The sequence below is a fragment of the Emys orbicularis genome, chromosome 9 (genome assembly GCF_028017835.1).
Source record: "Emys orbicularis isolate rEmyOrb1 chromosome 9, rEmyOrb1.hap1, whole genome shotgun sequence".
Classification (NCBI taxonomy): Eukaryota; Metazoa; Chordata; order Testudines; family Emydidae; genus Emys; species Emys orbicularis.
The window spans coordinates 85,459,822-85,482,627 of record NC_088691.1 but is presented as its reverse complement, the minus strand read 5'-3'; the positions used below and the strand labels follow the sequence as shown (position 1 = coordinate 85,482,627).

Below are 22,806 nucleotides of genomic sequence, written 5' to 3'. Positions count from 1 at the left end.
CAGCATTCTGTTCGCTTTTTTGTCTGACACTGCACATTGAGTGGATGTTTTCAGAGAACTATCCACAATGATTCCAAGATCTAACAGCTAATTCAGACCCGATCATTTTATATGTATAGTTAGGATTATGCTTTCCAATGTGCATTACCGTATATACTCGTTCATAAGCTGAATATTTTTGGTAAAAAAGTGACCCATCAAAGAGCGGGGGTCGGCTTATAAACGGGTCTACACCAAAATTTGATGATTTTAAACTCTATGGAATCATTGAATTGAATATCTAATACATTGTCATTTTGTTTACCTGGAGCATGTGCAGGCCTGGAGCCCCTCAGCTCCCTGTGGCCGCGGTTCGCCGTTCCCAGCCAATGGGAGCTGCGGGAAGTGGCGCCACTTCCTGCAACTCCCATTGGCTGGGAACGGCGAACCGCGGCCACAGGGAGCTGAGGGGCTCCAGGTAAACAAAACGTCCCAACCCGCCAGCGGCTTACCCTGACGGGCCGGGAGCCAAAGTTTTCCAGCCCCTGAAATATAGGGTCAGCTTATGAAAGGGTCATACAGTTTTTGCTATTTTTACCTATCCATTTTGGGGGGTCGGCTTATAAACTAACTGGCTTATGAACGAGTATATCAGCATTAAATTTCATCTGCCATTTTGTTGCCCAGTCACGCAGTTTTGAGAGATCCTTTTGTAGCTCTTCGCAGTCTTCCTGGGTCTTAACTATCTTGAGTAGTTTTGTATCATCGGCAAATTTTGCCACCTCACTGTTTACCCCTTTTTCCAGATTATCAATATGTTGAATAGGACTGGTCCCAGAACAGACCCCTGGGGGACACCACTATTTACCTCTCCATTCTGAAAACTGACCATTTATACCTACCCTTTGTTTCCTATCTTTTAACCAGTTACCAATCCATGAGAGCACCTTCCCTCTTATCCCGTGGCATCTTACTTTGTGTAAGAGCCTGTGGTGAGGGACCTTGTCAAAGGCTTTCTGAAAATCTAAGTACACTATATCCACTGGATCCCCTTGGTCCACATGCTTGTTGACCCCCCTCAAAGAATTCTAGTAGATTGGTGAGGCATGATTTCCCTTTACTAAAATCATGTTGACTCTTCCTCAACAAATTATGTTCATCTATGTCTGACAATATTGTTCTTTATTATAGTTTCAACCAGTTTGCCCAGTACTGAAGTCAGGCTTACAGGCCTGTAATTGCCAGGATCACCTCTGGAGCCCTTTTTAAAAGCTAGCTATCCTCTAGTCATTTGGTACAGAAGCTGATTTAAATGATAGATTACAGAATATAGTTAGTAGTTCTGCAATTTCACATTTGAGTTCCTTCAGAACTCTGGGGTGAATACCATCTGGTCCTGGTGACTTACTGCTGTTTAATTTATCAATTTGTTCCAAAACCACCTCTAATGATATCTCAATCTGGGACAGTTCCTCAGATCTGTCACCTAAAAAGACCTGCTCAGGTTTGGGAATCTCCCTCACATCCTTAGTCATGAAGACCAATGCAAAGAATTCATTTAGTTTCTCTGCAATGGCCTTATCGTCCTTGAGTGCTCCTTTAGCACCTTGATCGTCCAGTGGCCCCACTAGTTGTTTAGCAGGCTTCTTGCTTCTGATGTACTTTAAAAAAAATTTGCTATTACTTTTTGAGTCTTTGGCTAACTGTTCCTCAAATTCTTTTTTGGCCTTCCTAATTGTATTTTTACACTTCATTTGCCAGTGTTTATGCTCCTTTCTATTTTCCTCACTAGGATTTAACTTCCACTTTTTAAAGGATGCCTTTTTGCCTCTCACTGCTTCTTTTACTTTGTTTAGCCACGGTGGCTCTTTTTTGGTTCTTTTACTGTGTTTTTTAATTTGGGGTATACATTTAAGTTGAGCCTCTATTATGGTGTCTTTAAAAAGTTTCCTTGCAGCTTGCAGAGATTTTACTTTTGGCACTGTACCCTTTAATTTCTGTTTAACTAACCTCCTCATTTTTGTGTAGTTCCCCTTTCTGAAATTAAATGCTACAGTGTTGGGCTACTGTGGTGTTTTTCCTGCCTCAGGGATATTAAATTTTAATTATATTATGGTCTCTATTAACAAGCGGTCCAGCTCTTGGACCAGATCCTGTGCTCCACTTAGGACTAAATCAAGTCCTATAGGCTTGGTCTATCCACTACATCAAAGTTGGTCTTCTGCTACAAAATGTTACATGGCCAAATGGACCTGGACTGGTAGTCTATGCTTCTGATTGCTTGATGGTTCAATCCTACAACTCTGTATTATTGTTTTCATATAATCAATTTTTCTTTACATTCGTTTATACAGTATTGGAAACTGAAATGAGTTCTGACATTTATAACATCCTTGAGAAAATACCAAACCAAAATGTATACAGATATTCCAGCGTTCAGTATTATAATTACATAGTAGTAGTATTCCCACTGCAGTTTAATTTATTTGTACAACCCTAAATTAATCTACAGATTTACTGCCTTACATAATCACAAATTAAATATGTAACTAAAACTAAGTGTAATGTGGTGTATATTCATGAAACAGTTTTTAAATTAATCCCAGTTTAAGGCATTTTCTAACTGTTTTTTTTCCTGGGATGGTAAAAATCATGATTTTACCTAGTAAAAACCACCCCTGGTAAATACCACGTCATCCCTGTCTGTAAGCATTAGGCTTGTTTACCTATGAAATAAATGGTCTTCTGTGTTTACATTAAAAATTAAAAACACTGTAATGCTGTTTTGTGTGTTGTTAAAAGTAACGTGAACTTGGAATACAGTTGATTAAACTGACTCTTGGAAATTATGAAAGGTAATTGGATGTTTGTTTTGGGGGGAGAGGTGTGATTGGAAACATTCTAATTTAACACTTAATGTTAATGTTGTATAATGTGTTTTTGAGAGAGAGAATGTACAAAGGCTACATGGGAGTACTGATTTCGGAGTGCATCCGAGGCATGTTGAAATTTTGGGGAAGGGTGTTTTGTTTTGTTTTGCAACATTGCCAGTGATTAGTGCCCAAAATAAGCTCACCAGCTGAATATAGACAGCCTAAAAATCTCTAACAGGTTTATTGACATAAATGATCCTGTGATTTGATCCAAGAGTTTCAGCAGGAGGTTAAGTCAGAAAATCTGCAAGTCACATTTACGCTGTTCCATGCTCTTACGTTGAATAAGCAGCTTCCAATGAAATTATCACACCAAGATACATGAAATGAAGGGTTTATATAAAGTAACCGGTATAGCTCGTGGGTAGCCATAATAATGATGGTAGCCCTCAGTTTAATGACTTATCTACAAAATTATTGCTTCTGCTGGACTAATAGTTATCTTGAATAAAATTGGTAAAGCATTCTAACTTTGGGTGTCCTAGTGGCTTAAATCTTGAAGCTGCATGAACGTTTGAGCCTACATTGTAATTCTTATGACTGTCATCTGCAATCTTCTTTCTTATGGAGGGTTTTATGTGGCGGTGTCTAACATAACTGTGACTGTACCACATTGGGCACTCAGCTTCATGATCAATACCTTGATTGGGTTGAGTGTTGATACATAATGTAAAGTAAAATCGCTGCTTATGAACTAAAGTGTCTGCATCTGTATGTGGGCCTGTTCTTGTTCATGTTAAAGACAACAAACTTCTTCTGACTTCACTGGAAGTAGGAGGATAATCACCTTTCTACTCTGCATTTTGGTTCAAGTTTTCAACTTGCCTAGCAGTAGTTGAAAAATCTTGTAAACTTAGTGAGAATCTTGTATTTTTTAATTAATATTGGCTTGCCTGTGTTGAATTTTATCCAAGTTTTGCAGATCTAGAATGCTCTGATTTTTCAGTTGTCAGTTTGTAACTGTTAATCATGCACTGAGATCTAATATAGATCTTGGGTAACTTTTAGCATTGATTTCTACCTTGGGAAAACTTCACCCAGGCTGAGTTGGTTTTATTTTTTTTCTTTTTCTTTGGACAAAGAAAACATGAGATTTGTTATCTTCCTGGTAGCGGTGAGCAAATACTACAGGGCCTTAATCTTAAAAATATGTGTTAAATCAGTGAATACACATTTTCTGGATAGTTAAGAACAGGGACAAGGAGGAACAGATCTTGCAGGGGGTAGGGAGAAAAGAGTGCCTTTGTCACTGGCTGTCGAGGGATGTTGAGGTATAACTCTCTTTGGAGCCCATCCAGCTCTCTGCTGAAAATAATGCTGCTATTATTAATGGATTTCCAGGATATGGAATAAACTGTGAGGGTTCACTGGGGTTGTGATATATTTCTAGGCAAAAAATACCAGTTAATCTACAGGTTTAGAGAAGATGGCAATAATCCTGTTTGGTCTCCCATTGTAAAAATCACCTTGATGGAGTTGGTCCCAACCTCTGTTGCTCTCTCCTTTTAATGTACCTAATTGGGTTATTGTTTGCAGTGTTGTAGCCATGATGGTCCCAGGATATTAGGGCGACTAGGTGGGGTGAGGTAATATCTTTTTATTGGACCAACTTTTCTGTTAGTGAAGGAGTTAAGAGACAGCCTGACAATTTCGCCAATAGAAATAGATCCAATAAATGTTACCCTCACCCACCTTGTCTCTAATTGGATTATTATGATTCTTAATGCAACTACATACAGAACTACACTATTTAAATCTTTAATTGTATTATTCGAAGGTATGTTTTCAACTTCAGAATTTATGATTTTACTAGAATTGTAAATGCATGAAATCTTGCTGGAATGGAAATAGAATATTCAGATATTTCTTCAATGTTTTTTTAAAGCTTATCTTTTTTTTTTCTTCCTGCAGGAAGCCGTATGGTTCCTATCTAACATCACTGCAGGAAACCAGCAGCAAGTTCAGGCGGTGATAGATGCTAACCTTGTTCCAATGATAATACACCTTTTAGATAAGGTGGGATAACAAATATTTAATTCTGTACTGTTGGCAAGAGGAAAAAGCAGGGCTGTTATTGAATTGCTGATAATTACCTATAGACTTTATTGTAAATCTGTTTTGAGATTTGGTTTGAGCTAAGAGTAAAAAGCAAATTTGCCTATATCACTAATTAAAGCATAATACTTTAGACTTGCATTAACTAAATTTCACTTCATACGTCAATGCTTGTCTAATCCATAGGGGAGAAGTAGTTTAGGGAAATGACCTTTTGAGAAATAGCTTCTTACTACTCTAAATTTCATTACATTAATTTTTAATAAAATAACTACAGCCATTCAGAAGTTATTGTGGCAAAGTTCTGTGCTTCCTTGTAGAAGGAAGAGGTGGGAATGAGCCTGTACTCAAATGTCTGAAGATTTTAGCAGATTTCACAAGAGTCAAGAATCAGTGTAATTTTTAGTTGAATACTTTTCAAGCATTCTGTTTAATCTTGAAGATTTTCTTCTGCCTTGGAAACGTTATAAGGAATTCTTCAGTGATGACATTTGCAAAACCAGTTGTCTCCAGTTGCTTAGGTTGCCATACATACCTACTTCCAGCAGAGTAATCCCAAATTAATCATGGCCTGGAGCAGTAGGCCACAGAACAGATGATGTCCCATTTTAAATCTTTACCACTGTAATTTAACAAAAGTAGATATGTATAATAGAAATAACTATATATTTGTGGTAGTTGTCTGCTAGCAGCTCTCCCTGCTGTAGGTATGGAACTCCACATATATGTTCATTCCTCTCTGTGGTGGGGGAAAATCATAGCAGCTGTTAGCAGACATTCCAGGATGCTTTCACTTCCCATCACCATATCAATCTCTAATTGCTGGACAGAAGAGGCTTGCTACTGTAGTATTAAGGTTTAAAAATGATGGTTGGGCATATGTGTGGAATGCCAAGTGCAGGGTCAGTTTTTGTCTTGCTTAGTCTGTTTTTATTTTATTTTTTCCTAATTTATTTTTAGTCTCCCAGTGACAGAAGGCTAAGGGGATTAACCTCCTGGTTAATGGAGAGAATAGGAGGTTACAGCACAGGAGGACAAAGTCACAAGTGGGAGAAATAAGGAGTGAAAAGATCATCATGAGTCTCTTACTAGTAGCATGTAGAATTACGAGCACAGATTTGTAGCTTAGTTACTATCAATATGTTGTGCATCCTGAGAACAGAATTCCATAAAGGAAGCATAATTTTCTATTAAATCTAGTTTTTGGGGGGGTTTAATTAATAAAGAGACTGAGTAGGCTGAAAGCTCACTGAGACTAAAAGCTGACTCTCAGCTTCTAAAACAATATGGCATATCAAAATTATCACAGTGCAATGTCTCTTCATTGCTATGTCTGTTATAGGCTGCTGGTATAGGGTGGAAGGGAATAATGCTACAATTACTACTTTCTTCTTCCCATCGCTTTTGCAGTTCTCTGCTCTGGGTCTAAACTGTTTTCCCCTGTCTTGTAGCTGAAGGCTGTGCAAGTGGAACAGTGGGCACATAGCTATGGTGGGTTGGATAGGAGGTAGAAGAGCAGAAATATGAAAGTAGTGTTGGGGAAAACAAACTCCCTTCTCTCCCTCACTAAGTCCTAACATTTTACAAGATTTTTCTGCCCCCCCCCCCCTTTTTTTTTTTTGTTTAACTTCAATTTAAACTAATGTGGACACAACCTGGAAGGTACACTGTGGAATCCCTACCACTGGAGGTTTTTAAGAACAGGTTAGACAAACATCTGTCAGTAATAGTCTAGGTATATCTGGGGTCCTGGCTTGGCCTGGGGGTATGGGCTAGATAACTTCTCAAGGTCCCTTCCAGTCCTACTTTTCTGTGATTCCAAATAATGTACAGCCAACTATTATTGTATTTTAGGGTGATTTTGGTACACAGAAAGAAGCTGCTTGGGCTATAAGCAACTTAACAATCAGTGGAAGAAAAGATCAAGTAAGTTCAATCATTTTCCAAAATTATTTTACTTCTTACCTTTTTCCTTCCTTGAGTGTATTTGAAATGTTACAAGTGGGGGATTCAGTAATTTAAATTACCTGCCAAAATAAAGAGTCTCTTCAGACTCCTTCTTTCATTGATTTACAGTGATTAAGGGAAACAGAGATGTAAGAGCATACTCTGGTTTCCAAGAGTAGGAGTATCAGTGGTGACAAATTTTGAGGGATTAAAATTAGTTACATTGCACTGCAGTACACCCCAGTATTTATCTGAATAATTGCATTCAGTCTCCATTAATATTCTTGAGCTGTAGGTACCTGTACTCTTGCTGTGAACAAAGAGTTAAAAAAAAAAAAATGTGTGAACCTTTCAAGGATGTTTTTTATTTGCTGTTGTTTTTTTTTAATCGTCCAACTTCTATCACTGTCTGTCATTGAAATTACTGTGACAACAGGGCATACTAGGTAAATTGGGTGAGAAGCAGTCTCCAAATTGCAATAAAATCTGGACACAATCTAGATTAAGTTTATGTCCTGCTTCAAAAAGATCAGGCTAAAACTTTTTTTTGATGTTTGGGTTGGAGTGTATCAAAATGCAACAGTCAGCGCCTTTCATTGTGTAATCTACATTTAAAACATTTTACTTTATGCAGCATAAAAATTCATAAATTTAATTTATGATTTTTTAAAATGTTCTATACTGAACTAAAAGCACTGGTTTCTAAACATTTTCTACAAGTGCTTGTCTCTGTGAGTATGCATGCTCCCAGAGCTGGAGAATTTTGAAAGCAGTGTCCGTTGGTCTCCACATGTGCCCTGGTTCACCTCGTGCTTCTGTCCAAGGAGATAAGGGATGGGGGGGCAGACCAACCATCTCTCCAGTTCCTGCTCACCGCCACATATTCGGGGTCAGAACCTCCAGTGTCCGAAGTTTCAGCTTTCTCCTTTATCTGTGAACATATTTAGATGCCTGTAAATAGCTTTCATAGTTCTAGAATTATAAAGTTTGTCAGATAATTTTAGCTTTAGTCTCCCTGACTTGGGGAGCACATCCCCTGTATCCATTTAGGGTACTGGACTATGCCCAGGACTCTGGGCTTCAAAATTTGTCTTCCTGCTTGTGATCCTTCTCGGTCAGCGACAATCACCAATGCTGCTTGTACTGCCTCAGGGAAGCCCGCATCATGGCAAGCCCACTGTCTGCCGTATGTTCCCCGGCCATATCCAGGAAGGGTGGGAACCTGGCCTTAAGCCAATAGAAGAGGCCACAATTGAACCCAGGCCAGGGACCCTCCACCCCGAACAGTGATGTGACTCAGCAAGGAGTATGCTTCCTGCCACAAGGTCTGACTCATGAGCAAGGGAGTCTACCCCCAACAGATCAAATAAGACCCTGCCAAGGGAAGAGCAGGGAGCATTCTCATAATCATGAGATTGTCTTTCTCCAAATCCACTTTAAAGAAGTTGGATTCAGACTTGCCTAAATTGTGCAAGTCTCTTGGGCTGAGCTTACAGAACTTCAGACATTCTAAGTCTGAGACATGACAAGAAAGCCCATGAGTCTAGGGCTCCATCGGCACTGAACTGTGATCGGGCAATGCCTCTGGTACCCCCAGACACAAACCCCGGGATCTCCCAGAACTGATGAAAACCGAAGACGGAGAGCATTGGTTACCTGTGGTACCATCTTTGTCTTCAACGGCTGTGGCACAGACTGTCTTTGCTGCAGCTCTGGCAGTCTGTGCAGACAGGACCCCGCTCACTCCAGGAATTGCTGAGACTTACACTCCTCCAAAGGACATCTTTGCTCTTGCAGACCCAGAGTCTCTCAATCCATCAGGTTCCTCCCTCTTGAGAGAGGTTATAATTCCCCTAGGGAGCTGGCCTTTCGGAGGAGTCTTGTCTCCCATTCCATCTTCAGGCTATGATTTCTCTCCAACTCTGTTGGTACCACTTTTTGAATGGGAATCAGCTTGCTTCTCATTGGGAGATTCCGAACTGCCCAATGAACCTTTATTCCTTCCTCCAAGATAGTGTTCCAGTCAGAAAACCTGGAACAGCTTGGGACCATCCTCCACCTCATTGCTTGTCTCAGAATTATCGGTATCCCATGCCATGGGGACTTCTGCAGCCCTTATTTGACCCATCATGTTGGCCATATTGGGGGTTGTGGGACCGGTACCATCCCACAGTGTCAGTCCGGTGTGCTAGGGAGTCGCCCCTTCCTTCCCCTCTGTGAGAGGCTAACTGAAGCTGCCTCCAGATCCTACTGAGGAGTATTCACTGGATCCAGCGGTTCTACCGAAACTGATGAGATTGCCATCTTTGTCTCCAGATGAGGCAGTGATTCCAATGTTTCCATTCCCCCTCCCCCCCCCCCCCCGATGACTATCAGCAGTTCCAGGAATTCTTTGCAGAATTGGAGGGGAGCTACAGATTCCTCTCCTCTCAAGGAGGTTCAAGATCCTCAACACAAGCTCCTGGACATCCTTCAGTCCCCTGGCTCCAGTGAATAGCATTCCTGTTAATGAAGCCATCTTGGAATTATCTAGAGCAGTCTGGCATATTCCACCTAACTGTGCACCTACCCCAGGAGGGCAGAGAAACCATACCTATGTCCAGCCAAAGGGGCAAAATTTCTGTTTTCTCACACTGCTCTTAACTTTAGTCATCCAGGCCACCATGGAGAGATGTTGGCATCAACGCCCCCAATCTATCCTGACTGACAAGGAGGACAAGCGTCTTGACTTATTGGGGGGAAAAAAGGTCTTTTCGTCTAGCCTCCGGTTCCGGATAGCCATCTACCCAGCACTAATGGCTAAGAATGACTTCTGAACTATTCAGATTCACGGAATTTACTGACAGTCTCCCGCATCAGGACAGAGCTTGTTTCCAGGCTCACCTAGAAGAAGACCAAATAGTTTCCAGGCCCACTCTCCAATCAGCAGTAGATGCAGCTGATACATCTTCCAGGGCAACGACTACTGCCATCGTAATGTATGGAGTTGTGGCTCCATACTTTGGGGTCGAGCACACAGTTGAATCACATCTGTTTAATCAGAAGACAGATGAGTTCTTACGGATTTTAAAGGGCTCCAGGGCCACCCTCGGCACCCTGGAAAGATTTTATATATCTATATCTATATCTGACCCAAAGAGAGAATTCTACTGACAGACTAGCCTAGACAGATGGCTCAGTAGTACTTCCACCAGAGAAGGTAACGGGTTCAAAAGCCTCATTTCCCTGCAGCTTCTGCAACAGATTCCTCATCCCAGTCCTCCGCTTAAATGTTATTTTTGACCGGAGCTTGAAAGCTGCAACCACTAAGTCCAAAACCTGACTTCCATACACCGTTTGGGGGCCATCTAGCACACTTTCATTCAGCACCTGGAGTGCAATAACAGATAAATGGGTGCTGAACGTCATTCATTCCAGCTATACGATAGTTTGTCCCTGCCCCCTCCAAAACCCCCTTTCCCACCCTCTCTAATGAGGGGCCACTCTAATGAGAATATTCTCAAACAAGAAGTAGAATTTCTCATACAGCAAGGAGCAATAGAGTGGGTTCCTCTTCAGTACTGAGGGAGTGGTTTTTACTCGACGTAGTTCATAGAACATAGAAAGGCAGCTTTGGAGACCCATTCTTGACCTTCATAATTTCAACCACTTTATTTACAAACTTAGGTTTTGAATGATGATGTTGGCATCTATGATTTCCATTCCTGGAAAAAGATGTGGTTTACAGCTCTTGACATTAAGGACTCTTACTTTCATGTGGACATCCACTCCACTCCCAGACACGTTCTCGGATTCATGGTGGATTCCAACCACATTCAATACAGAGTATTCCCTTTCAGCATTGCCCCAGTGTCTTTACCAAGGTGTTCTCTGTTATAGCAGCCTATATCAGATGCCATGGTTTCACTGTTTTCCCTTACCTCGATGACTGTCCCCTTGTCGCCATGTCACACCAAGAGGCCTGTGCATCGACTTGGACAATGCTATAACTCCTCTCCTTTTTGGGGGGTCAGCGCAAACACCGAAAAATCCATTCTCACACCTACAGAGATTTCATCAGGGTGTCTTTAAATTCAATCATGGCAAGAGCTTACCTGCTGAAGGACAGTGTCACAGGGTCTGCACAGGTTTCTGCCTTCTCGCCCTGTGCTTAGGTTGGTAAAATAAGAGTTCTCATGCCTTCTTCAGGTGTTTCACCCTTGTGCTTTACAGTGCCACCGTGCAGTCCCCTTTATCCCCCAACAGTTATCCCCTTTCTAACCCGTTCCAGGGTCTTTTGGCCCTTGGGGCTCCCTTCCTGTGGTGAGGAGACAGAGCTGTAGCCTCCTGCCCCCTCCTAGGCTAGCCTCCCAACTGAGTTTTGTTCAGGGCTTTTATAGCCCTCCCAGCCTTCAGCCCAGCTGTCGCTGCTTATCTCAGTCTATTGCAGTGAGCCAGCCCTCATTAGGGCCTGCAGCTGGGCTCCCTGCTGGCTGCTTTGAGCCTCTGCCCCTGGCCTTTCTGCCTGAAAGCAGGGCTTAGCCAACATTTTAGCTGGGCATTCAAGGGGTTTCACCCCTGCCCTGCCACAGACAGGTTTCAGGTTATGAAAACAATCCCAGAGAACCACTCCAGAGCGGTCTCTTTCCTAGGCCATATGGTCCCATGCTTTTGTCACACCATTTGCAGTCCTTCATCTTTGTTACTTATAAGCATGACTTCAACTTGTATTCTCACCAAACTGACAGTACATGAGCACCGTAGTGACGGTTGCCACCAAAGTGATATTGTCCCCGTTAAGGGGAAGAATCACCATCAGGTGTTCATCAGAGCTCCCTTCCTCGCCTCCACACTGGAGAGGATGATCATTACCAATGCATCACTGTTGGGTTGGGAAGCCCATATGAACAGCCATACAGCAAAAGGCACCTGGACATCTGAAGAGTCCAGGAGGCACATCAATGTTCTAGAACTGCAAACAGTTCAAAGGGCTTGTGAAGCTTTTGTCTTGTTAAGGTCACCATGTCCTCATAATGTCGGACATAACTGTCTTTCACATCAATAAATAGGGAGGAGTGAGATCCATTCTCCTGTGTGCAGAAGCAGTAAGTTTGTGGAACAGGTGCCTTAGTAATCCGATTACCCTGTCAGCAATCTGCCTCCCAGGAAACCAGAATGTGATAGTGGACTCTCTCAGCAGACACTTTGCTGTTAGTCACAAGTGGGAGCTACATGACTCTGTGGTGTACAATATTTTTGTTCTTTGGACCACCACCAGGCACCTATTAGCCTCCCAAACAAACAGGAAATGCATCATATACTGTTCCATAGGAGCCCTAGGCAATGCTCTATTCCTCCTATGGTCAGACCACCTGAACTATGTCTACCCTCCAGTACCACTCCTGCCTCGAGTTTTGTGCAGAATTTGGCAAGATGGAGGCAATGAGAATAACCCATGCCCTAACTAGCCCAGCCAGCTTTGGTTTCCTAACCTCCTACACATGTCGTCACTGGTACCAATCGTTATTCCTACTTTTCTTGATCTCCTTACCCAAAGGAATTGCAAGATCAATCATACCAACCCATGTATGCTTCATCTCGGAGCCTGTTTTTTCGATGGGCATCATTCTTAGAGCAATCATGTTCTAAAACTATAAAGAATCCCTTTTTTCTAATAGTAGGAAGGATTCCACTAGAAAATGTTACCTAGCTAAGTAGAAGCATTTTTCTATTTGAGTACATCCTCAGAAGCTGTACGTATTCCTCTCGTTCTGGGGTATGCTCTTTCCTTAAACACAGCAGGTTTATCCGTCAGCTCCTTATGGATCCATTTGGCAGCAATCAGTGCATGCCATCCACCTTCACAGGGCTACTGAGTCTTCACGCCCCCAATGACTAGCAGATTCTGGAAAGGCCTAATCAGAATCTTTCTGCCTATTTAAAACAAAAACTGGGGGGGGGGGGGGATCACCACCACCTCAATGGGACTTGAAACTTGTTCTCTCAATACTCACTAAGCCTCATTTTGAACAATTAGCTTCTTGTTCTGTCTCTCCTATTCATGAAAGTCACATTCCTGGTAGCCATCACCTCAGCCAGGAGGGTTGGTGAATTTGGAGCTTTGATGGCAGATTTTTCTTACGCTATATTCCATAAGGACAATGTTTCATTGTTTCCACCTTAAATTCACTCCCAAAGTAGTTTGAGCTTCACCAGAACCAGTTATCACTTACCTGCGTTCTTCCCAAAATCTCACGCTGTGACGTTGTGCAGTCTATATGGTTTTACATTATATTCACTTATGTTTTTATAACTGGAATATGCTTCATGCAAAAGGTCTCTTGTAAGGTATCATTACAAAGCTTATAATCTACTGAGTGTGATCATCCTATTTGTATAAATGTACCACTCTTGTATCTAAAACTAGAAATATGAAATATAACTCTGAGGGCCTATTGTAATTATGCAAAGTGTGGGCCATTAATAGTGGTTTGGAATCTTGATGACTCCCATTAACCAGGACCATTGTCTGCAGATGGCTGTGTTTACCTGTTAGTCTTCCTGTATATGTGTGTGCTGGCAAGTGGGTAATGAAGTCTTGCAGTGACATGTGATCATGTCACCTGACCTGGAATCCATCTTTAACCTGGGTGCTTTTCCAGTGAGTGGGGGGTGGAAACCCAGAGGGACAAAGGGTTCCTGCCTTATGCAAAAGATATATAAAGGGGTGGAAGAGAACAGAGGGAGAGAGGAGCCATCATGAAGAATCCCCTAGCTATCACCTGAGCTGGAACAAGAGCTGTACCAGGGGAAAGAATTGTGCCCAGGCCTGGAAGGTGTCTAGTCTGAGAAAAAGCTTACTGAAGCATCTCTGAGGGTGAGATTATCTGTATTCAGTTTGATTAGACATAGATTTGCGCATTTTATTTTATTTTGCTTGGTGACTTACTTTGTTCTGTCTGTTACCACTTGGAACCACTTAAATCCTATTTTCTGTATTTAATAAAATCACTTTTTATTTAGTAATTTACTCAGAGTATGTATTAATACCTGGGGGAGCAAACAACTGTGCATATCTCTCTATCAGTGTTATAGAGGGCGAACAATTTATGAGTTTACCCTGCATAAGCTTTATACAGGGTAAAACAGATTTATTTGGGTTTAGACCCCATTGGGAGTTGGGCATCTGAGTGCTAAAGACAAGCACACTTCTGTGAGCTGTTTTCAGGTAGACTTGCAGCTTTGGGGCGAGTTATTCAGACCCTGGGTCTGTGTTGGAGCAGACGGGAGTGTCTGGCTCAGCAAGACAGGGTGCTGGAGTCCTGAGCTGGCAGGGAAAACAGGAGCAGGGGTAGTCTTGGTATATCAGGTGGCAGCTCCCAAGGGGGTTTCTGTGATCCAACCTGTCACACACGCATTCTCAGAAGAAAGGAGACTCCATTCCCCACCATTTGGCTAGCCTTCGCCTTTTACCTACAGAGAACAAAACCAATCAGAAAGTCTCCTGGACTTTGTCACCATGATGGAAACAGTCAGGGGTCAGGTGGTATCCTATCAAAGAATCTCAAAATGGATCTCAGGCTGTAATTTGCTCTATCAGTTGTCTAATCTTCCTCCTCCTCTTGGGGTAAGAGCTCATTCTACAAGAGCACAAGCAATGTCTATGGCATTGCTTCAAGAGGTGCCGCTACTTGACATCTGTAAGGCAGCTACATGGAGTTCCATCCACACGTTTGCGAGACACTGCCTTGATACAAGCAGTCTTTCATTCAGCTCTGCTGTTTACACCATTGCATCCTCCTACTATTTGAGTATTGCTTGTCAATCATCCACTGTGGAATACACATAGGACCAGCACTGGAAGGAGAGAAAGTTTGTTTACCTTATAGTACCTGGAGGTTCTCTGAGATGTATGGTCCCTATCTGTATTCCACTACCTACCCTACTTCCCCTCTGCTTCAGATCTTCTCTGATTCATGGTAGAGAAGGAACTGGAGAGGCAGCCAGTCCATCCTGCCCTTTTATCTCCTCGGTCAGAAGCGCGAGGTGAGCCCGTGCACATATGCGGACCAACAAACAATGCTTTCAAACTGCTCCGACTTGGGGCACATGGAGCATATTTGCACCCACAGTGAAATACAGATAGGGACCACACATCTCAAAGAACCTCCAGTTCTATAGTACCTTATAGTAGGGCTGTCAATTAATCTGTTAACTCATGCGATTAACAATGCAATTAAAGATGCGGTTAATTTTATTTAGTTAAACTATTTATATTTAATAGACGGAAGAGACAAGAAGGAAAGACTACATTAAATAAGAAAAAAGTTTATTCAAAGTATGTATTGAACAGTATAAAAAAGTTGCCTACCTTATATTACTGTATGTATTACACTATAAGGTAGGGCTGTCAAGCGATTAGAAAAATGAATCGGGATTAATCGCACAATTAAACAATAAAACTATATATTTAAAATTTTTTGGATGTTTTCTACATTTTCAAATATATTGTTTTCAATTATACCAGAATAGAAAGTGTACAGTGCTCACTTTATATTATGATTTTATTACAAATATTTGCACTCTAAAAATGATAAAAGAAATAGCATTTTTCAATTCACCTCATACAAGTACCGTAGTACATTCTCTTTGTCAGGAAAGTGCAACTTACAAATGTATTTTTTTTTTTGTTACATACCTGCACTCAAAAACAAAACAATGTAAAGCTTTAGAGCCTATAAGTCCACTCAGTCCTACTTCTTGCTCAGTCAATCACTAAGACAAAAAAGTTTGTTTACATTTATGGAAGATCATGCTGCCCGCTTCTTATTTACAGTGTCACCTGAAAGTGAGAACAGGCATTCACATGGCAATTTTGTAGCCAGCATTGCAAGGTATTTACATGCCAGATATGCTAAACATTTGTATGCCCCATCATGCTTCGGCCACCATTCCAGAGGACATGCTTCCATGCTGATGACACTCATTAAAAAAGTAATGCATTAATTAAATTTGTGACTGAACTCCTTAGAGGAGAATTGTATGTCTCCTGCTCTGTTTTACCCGCATTCTGCCATATATTTCATGTTATAGCAATCTCAGATGACCCAGCACACACTGTTCGTTTTAAGAACACTTTCACAGCAGATTTGACAAAACGCAAAGAAGGTACCAGTGTGAGATTTCTAAAGATAGCTACAGCACTTGACCCAAGGTTTAAGAATCTGAAGTGCCTTCCAAAATCTGAGTGGGACAAGGTAAGGAGTATGCTTTCAGAAGTCTTAAAAGAGCAACACTCCGATGCAGAAACTACGGAACCACCAAAAAAGAAAATCAACCATCTGCTGGTGGCATCTGACTCAGATGATGAAAATGAACATGCATCAGTCCATATTGCTTTGGATTGTTATCGAGCAGAACCTGTCATCAGCATGGACACACATCGTCTGGAATGGTGGTTGAAGCATGAAGGGACATATGAATCTTTAGCACATTTGGCAAGTAAATACCTTGCGATGCCGGGTACAGCAGTGCCATGCAAGTGCCTGTTCTGACTTTCAGGTGACATTGTAAACAAAAAGCGGGCAGCCTTATCTCCCACAAATGTGAACACACTTGTTTGTCTGAGCAATTGGCTGAACAAGAAGTTGGACTGAGTGGACTTGTAGGCTCTACAGTGTTACATTGTTTTATTTTTGCATGCAGTTATTTTTGTACATAATTCTACATTTGTAAGTTCAACTTTCATGATAGAGGTTGCACTACAGTACTTGTAATGGGGGGAATTGAAAAATACTATTTTATCATGTTTACAGTGCAAATATTTGTAATAAAAATAAATATAAAATGAGCACTGTAAACTTTGTATTCTGTGTTGTAATTGAAATCAATATATTTGAAAATGTAGAAAACATCCAAAAATATTTAAATAAATAGTATTTTATTATTGTTTAACAGCGAGATTAATAGCAATTAATTTTTTTTAATCGCTTAACAGCCCTACCTTTATAGTATAGTACCTATAGTACTATAAGGTAAGCAACTTCCTTATACTGTTCAGTACATACTTTGAATAAACTTTTTTCTTATTTCATGTAGTCTTTCCTTCTTGTCTCTTGTCTATTAAAAACATTTGTTGTGGTGCCATAGCTTTTCTTCCTTTTCTTGCATCTTTTTACCTCTCACACACTATTTACTGTTACATTTTAACTTTATGTATGTTGTTTTCTTTCCTAGGTGGCATATCTAATTCAACAAAATGTAATTCCTCCCTTTTGCAACTTGTTAACAGTAAAAGATGCTCAAGTTGTACAAGTAGTGCTGGATGGACTAAGTAATATATTAAAAATGGCTGAAGATGAAGCGGAGACCATAGCCAATCTTATAGAAGAGTGTGGAGGTAAGATTTTTGAATAATTAGTTGGTGTTACCATTATTATTATAACTAATGGTTTGAACATTAACTACAAATATATTCATGGACTTTGCGCCATTTATTACAGCTTTGTCTTTGTTTAACTGTTTGTATCAAACCTCAATATCAGGTTCACTTAGTGATTTGAGGTATTTTAACGTAAACTTTTCTTTTTGAAGAAACCTTAAATTGAATATATGTAGTGTATATCACCTAACTAGAAAAATACACTTCACAAATTAGGACATGGAGGGTATCTTTACCTCACAGGCTGCAAACTTAATCAGAATTATGCCCAGATAAATTTTAAAACAAAATATTAAGTGGTAATTTTGTTAACGGCTTTCAGGCATGTTTTTATTTTTTTAAATTGTTAAACACTTAAACAGCTACCAGCCAGTTGGAGCTCTCTTTGAGGAAAAGAAACCATTTTAATATTAAATGTTTAATTTAATCACCACTACAAGTTCTATGGAAAACTCCTACGTTGCAGGTAACTTCATTGAGATAAGAGAGTGGTGCTCCTTGAAATAAGAAATGCAAAGTTCATGGATGTATAATATGAATAGATGAAGTTCAGGAGGGAACATACTAAAGTGAGAGGTATTTGAGTAACTATATATTATGTTTAAATAAAATAAAATCTCAGAATTTCTTGATATATTTATCCATCCAGCAGATAGAGGCATAGCTAAATATATAGATACATATTGGATATATTCTACACAGCTGTAGTACAGTCTAATTGTCTAGGTCATCACCATAGCATCTGAGCACCTCAAACTTTAATCAGTTTTTATTTTCCCCAAATCCCTGGGAAGCTTTTACAGTTGGAGAACTGAGGCAGAGTGACTTGCCCAAAGTCACACAGGAAGTCTGTGACAGAGCTGGTATTTAAACCAGATTCTCAGTTTCAGTCGAGGTTTTTAAACTATGATTCTTTCCTAAGGCAGCATAAAACTCTCTGCTACTTCTATCTTCATTTACTACTTGTTTGATAAGTATGATTAGTAGGACACAGCTCAGGCTTTTTCTTTATATCTGACATAATTCTGCAGTTAAGGGCTTGTCTACACATGTTAAAGTGGATTAAACTAAACAGGAACAAATGTATTCCAGAGTAAATATACACACATGCAGCTAATCAGGAACAAGTCCATGGGTAGTCAAGCCTCTCTCTCTCTCTCTCTCTCTCTCTCTCTCTCATATATATCCTATGGGGATATGGTAGCCACAAGAGGGAGAAACTGCCGTTTGCCACTCAGTAGATAAAGTGGCAGAAAATGTTGCTAATGCAGAGTTAACCTGCCCAGTGGGAGCTCATGTCCTTGCAGAACATTTAGTTCAGCAAACTTCAGAAAACCAGTAAATATAGAGTTATGATACATGCTCATATAACTTCGACTCTGGTCCCCTGGAGCTGGGAATAGCTACTGGGATTTATCTGCATACTCTGCAGCTGCATTCAGTTTGTGAGTTGTAGCTGTGTTGACTGGTTTAACAGTGGAGGCAATAGGTGAGACAGGTTGGAAGGGGTGTGTTTGAGCTGAGGAGATGGGGATTAGTTTGAGAAGCCTCACAGAGCTGTGATTGTCATGTGAGATCAAAGTTTGCACTCACCTTGTGGTATGAGTAATGGAAAGGGGAGAATGCGAACCCTGAGGAGCTAGATGCATCATTTTATTTCAAAATTGTGATAGGTTGTTTTAGGGTACATCTATCCTGGAAAAAGACCCGAGGCATGGCTGCAGCTGGCCCAGGTCAGCTGACTCAGGCTTGGGCTGCAGGGGCTAAAAATTACAGTGTAGATGTTCGGTTTCAGAGTAGCAGCCGTGTTAGTCTGTATCCGCAGAAAGAACAGGAGTACTTGTAGCACCGTAGAGACTAACAAATTTATTTGAGCATAAGCTTTTGTGGGCTACAGCCCACGTCATCAGATGCATAGAATGGAACATATAGTAAGGACACACACACACACACACACACACACACACACACACACACACACACACACACACACACACACACACACACACACACACACACTCTCTCTCTCTCTCTGTCTCCCTCTCCCTCTCTCTCTCTCCCCTTCTATGCATCCGATGAAGTGGGCTGTAGCCCACGAAAGCTTATGCTCAAATACATTTGTTAGTCTCTAAGGTGCTACACGTACTCCTGTTCTTTTAGTGTAGATGTTTGGGCTCAGGGACCCTCCCCACTTGTGGAGTCCAAGGGCTCGGGCTCCAGGCTAACCCCAAACGTCTGCACAGACATTTTACAGCCCTGCAAGCCTAAATCAGCGACTCAGGCCAGCCATGGGTGTTTAATTACTTCGTAGATGTACCATTTAGTAGCAAGGCGCTAGGGGGTGGGGAGAATCTTGACACAGGAATTACCAGCAGTCATGTGGGTTATGAGAGCAGTCTGTGGGTTTACTGATGGATAAGGACAAGTATAAATTTAGATGTGAAATTTAACAGCCACTTTACACTTACTCACAGGATATAAGTGTGGTACTCTGTCAGGAGTATAGGCTAAGTATTTTACTATAGGGCAGGGTAGCTCCTTTCCTATAGAGTGAAAAGGCAGGGTGCAAATATGTTATGGGTGTTTCGGGGCATCACTTTAAGAGGGATAGTTAAGGTACGCTCCCACATAACCTTAACACTGTTTTTTCTGGCTTTGTGAAGTTTGGGTTCTTTGAGTAATTGCACGTCATATCCATTGTAAGTGTGTATGCGCCCTGTGCACAGATGTCAGTTGTTGTTGTTGTTGTTGTTTTTTCCCTTCTGTAGTATCTATTGGGGTGGCTTGAGTGCCCTCTGCCGCATTCCATTGTGTGCTGGTATAAGAGAGCAGAGCTGTCCCCATCCCCATCCAGTTCCATCTTGCCACCACTGACAGTTGGTGCAAATGCAGACTTGATTAATTCAAGTACTTCTCTCATTCTTCTTTGTATATAGTGAAGTATAGTACGTTTTTTGTTTGGTTGGTTGGTTTTTTTAGTCAATTTTTGATGGTTTTACAGCTAGGTTTCCATTTTTGGTCTCTTTTGACCCTTTGTACTCTTTCAGTACTGGTACTGGAATGATACCTTGCTCACCAAGGTTTAAGTCTTGCAAGACTTGTGCAAATCCTGTTCCAGTCAGTGACCTGCATCTGTTGCCTGAAATGCTTAGGAGAATCCCACATCAGTGACAAATCTCTCATCTGTTAAAGTTTCAAACCCCACTCAAAAAGAGATAGGGAGGCATGGCTTAAGTTCTTGCTTATGGAAGCAGCACTTCAACCTACACCACAGAGGGTCACAGGAGTAAAGTGCCCCAAGTACTTAGTCTTCAGTACGGAGTACCCCAACAGACGTCTGCAGTTCCTCAGTCCCATTCCCCTGTACCAAAAAAAGACTCAGACCTTTTTCAGGTTCCACCTCTTGCTCTTCTGCATTGGTACTGAAGCAAGATCAAAGCAGACACTCCACAAAGCATTTAGGAGAGAGGCCACCCCTGGAAAGCTCATCACCTCCCAAGGGGTCTCACTGCCTCCGGAGTCTGTGCCATGTCTATCAATGCCATTCCTTGAAGGACACTTGCAGACTCAGCAGCCGGTGCCAATCCCAATCACCCTGGCAGCGCATGCAGCTGCAAAAGACTTGCTTAGCCTCTTAGTACTGGTATCACCGACAGCAGAAGGCTTGCAGCCGGTGCCAATGCCTGCAGGTTATACCTCATCTCACCTAGATCCTGCGGTACCATTACTCAAACCTCTTCAACACTACACACCTGCCTCAGTCTCCTGGGTCATATGACAGCATGCACCTATGTAGTTCAGCATGCCAGGCTACACCTCAGAAAGCTGCAGGCATGGCTAGAATCAATGTTTACTCCAAGTTGTCCCCATTTGGACAAAATGGATCAGGTGCCAAAGTTAGTTTTGATATCTCTAGATTGGTGGATGGACCCTCTGAAAACTTGTGCGGGGGTTCCTTTTCTCTGCCCACTACCGAGACACATCTTCTCTGGGTTGGGGAGCTCCTATAGAATCCCCACAGATGCAGGGCCTTTGGTCACTTCAAGATGTAGAATCTCACATAAGTGTCAGGGAGTTAAGAGCGGTACGTCAGCCTGTTTGGCCTTCTTCCCCCACATAGTGGGAAAGAATCTATTGATTCTGAGACAATTCAGCGACCCTGTTTTTTACATAAACAAACCAGGACTGGCATGGTCAAACCAACTCTGCAAGGAGGCAATGTGCCGCTGGGATTTCTGTATAACACACTCAGTTCATCTCAAAGCAGCTTACCTTTCGGGGAAACAGAACATGGTAGCAGATCAGCTGAGCAAATCCTTCTCCCATCAACATAACCCTTACATCCAGAGATAACCAAGTCCATCTTCCATCTGTGGGGAACTCCCCAAGTGGATCTGTTTGCAACAAGAACCAACAGAAAATGCCCTCAGCTCTGTTCCTGGAGAGGGCTCAGCCAAGGCTCGCTGACAGATGCCTTTCTCCTATCCTGGAAGAATTTCCTTCCATACACTTTCCCTTCGGTTCCTTTACTGCCCAGAATAGTATTCAAAATAAAACAAGACCATGCTCACCTCATTCTTATAGCACCGGCATGGCCTCGTCAACACTGATACTTGACTTCTCCTCTAACCCTCCCATTAGATCTAGACTTAATCCCAGGGGACCACAGACGTCTGCTCCATCTGAACCTCCAAGCTCTCCATCTAGCAGTGTGGCTGCTTCATGGCTGAAGCCTTTTGAAAAATCCTGCTCGAAGGATGTCCAAAAGGTGCTTCTGAATACCAGAAATCTCTTGACTAGAAACACTTACCTGGCTAAGTGGAAGCGCTTCTCCATTTGGTATTGTAGGAAAGGTGTATTTCCAAAGCGAGCACCCTGGACCTCATACTAGACCATTTTCTAGATCTGAAAGAGTTTGGCTGTTAACTCTATAAGGGTGCGTGTGGCAGCTATTTTGGCCTTCCACGTCTAGATGGATAACAGATCCTGTATGTTCAGACATGTTCCTTTCATAATCTTCAACGCAGCTTCCTCCTGAGAAGGAACACTTCTCATGATGTTGTTTCATTTGGGTAACCAGGCCTTGCATTTCTTTGTTGTACGGTTTGCATTTTGCATGCATGCCTGTCTTACCCACAGGTAGAGGAACTTCATTAAAATATTCCCACACTGGGTCTCTTTTATGGCCTGCTGCCATTATAGGTTTTCCCTTCTAGTGAGAGAACGGTATGGTAGATCTCAAATCAATGAAGGCTACACTCAGAAAGATCTCAAGACTTCTGGAATATGCTGCTCAGACAGTTTCACTTTTGTTTCTACTGCCTGTCCCTCCCTTCTCAGATTTATCTCCAGACTTCTTCTCCTTGTCCAGATGTATTCCACCCACAACAATCTTCTATTCATCGAACTTTTTGAAACTTTGCACTTTTAGAGAGAGGTAAGGGATTGACTCTGTGTACACAAATTTGCAGA

General features: G+C 41.6%; 1 protein-coding gene and 1 non-coding gene across 2 annotated transcripts in view; both read left to right on the top strand.

Annotated features, from left to right (window-relative positions):
• KPNA4 (karyopherin subunit alpha 4) overlaps positions 1-22,806 on the top strand; it is a 56,966-nt gene that overhangs the window by 29,755 nt on the left and 4,405 nt on the right. Inside the window, exons 13-15 of the mRNA XM_065411277.1 lie at positions 4,824-4,928; positions 6,822-6,893; positions 17,130-17,292. Of these exons, the coding sequence (XP_065267349.1) occupies positions 4,824-4,928; positions 6,822-6,893; positions 17,130-17,292 (340 nt within the window). The remainder of the gene's footprint in view (positions 1-4,823; positions 4,929-6,821; positions 6,894-17,129; positions 17,293-22,806) is intronic.
• On the top strand, positions 2,820-3,126 carry LOC135884210 (small Cajal body-specific RNA 7). Its single transcript, XR_010561702.1, has one exon. It is a non-coding gene; the product is annotated as a small Cajal body-specific RNA 7 (non-coding RNA).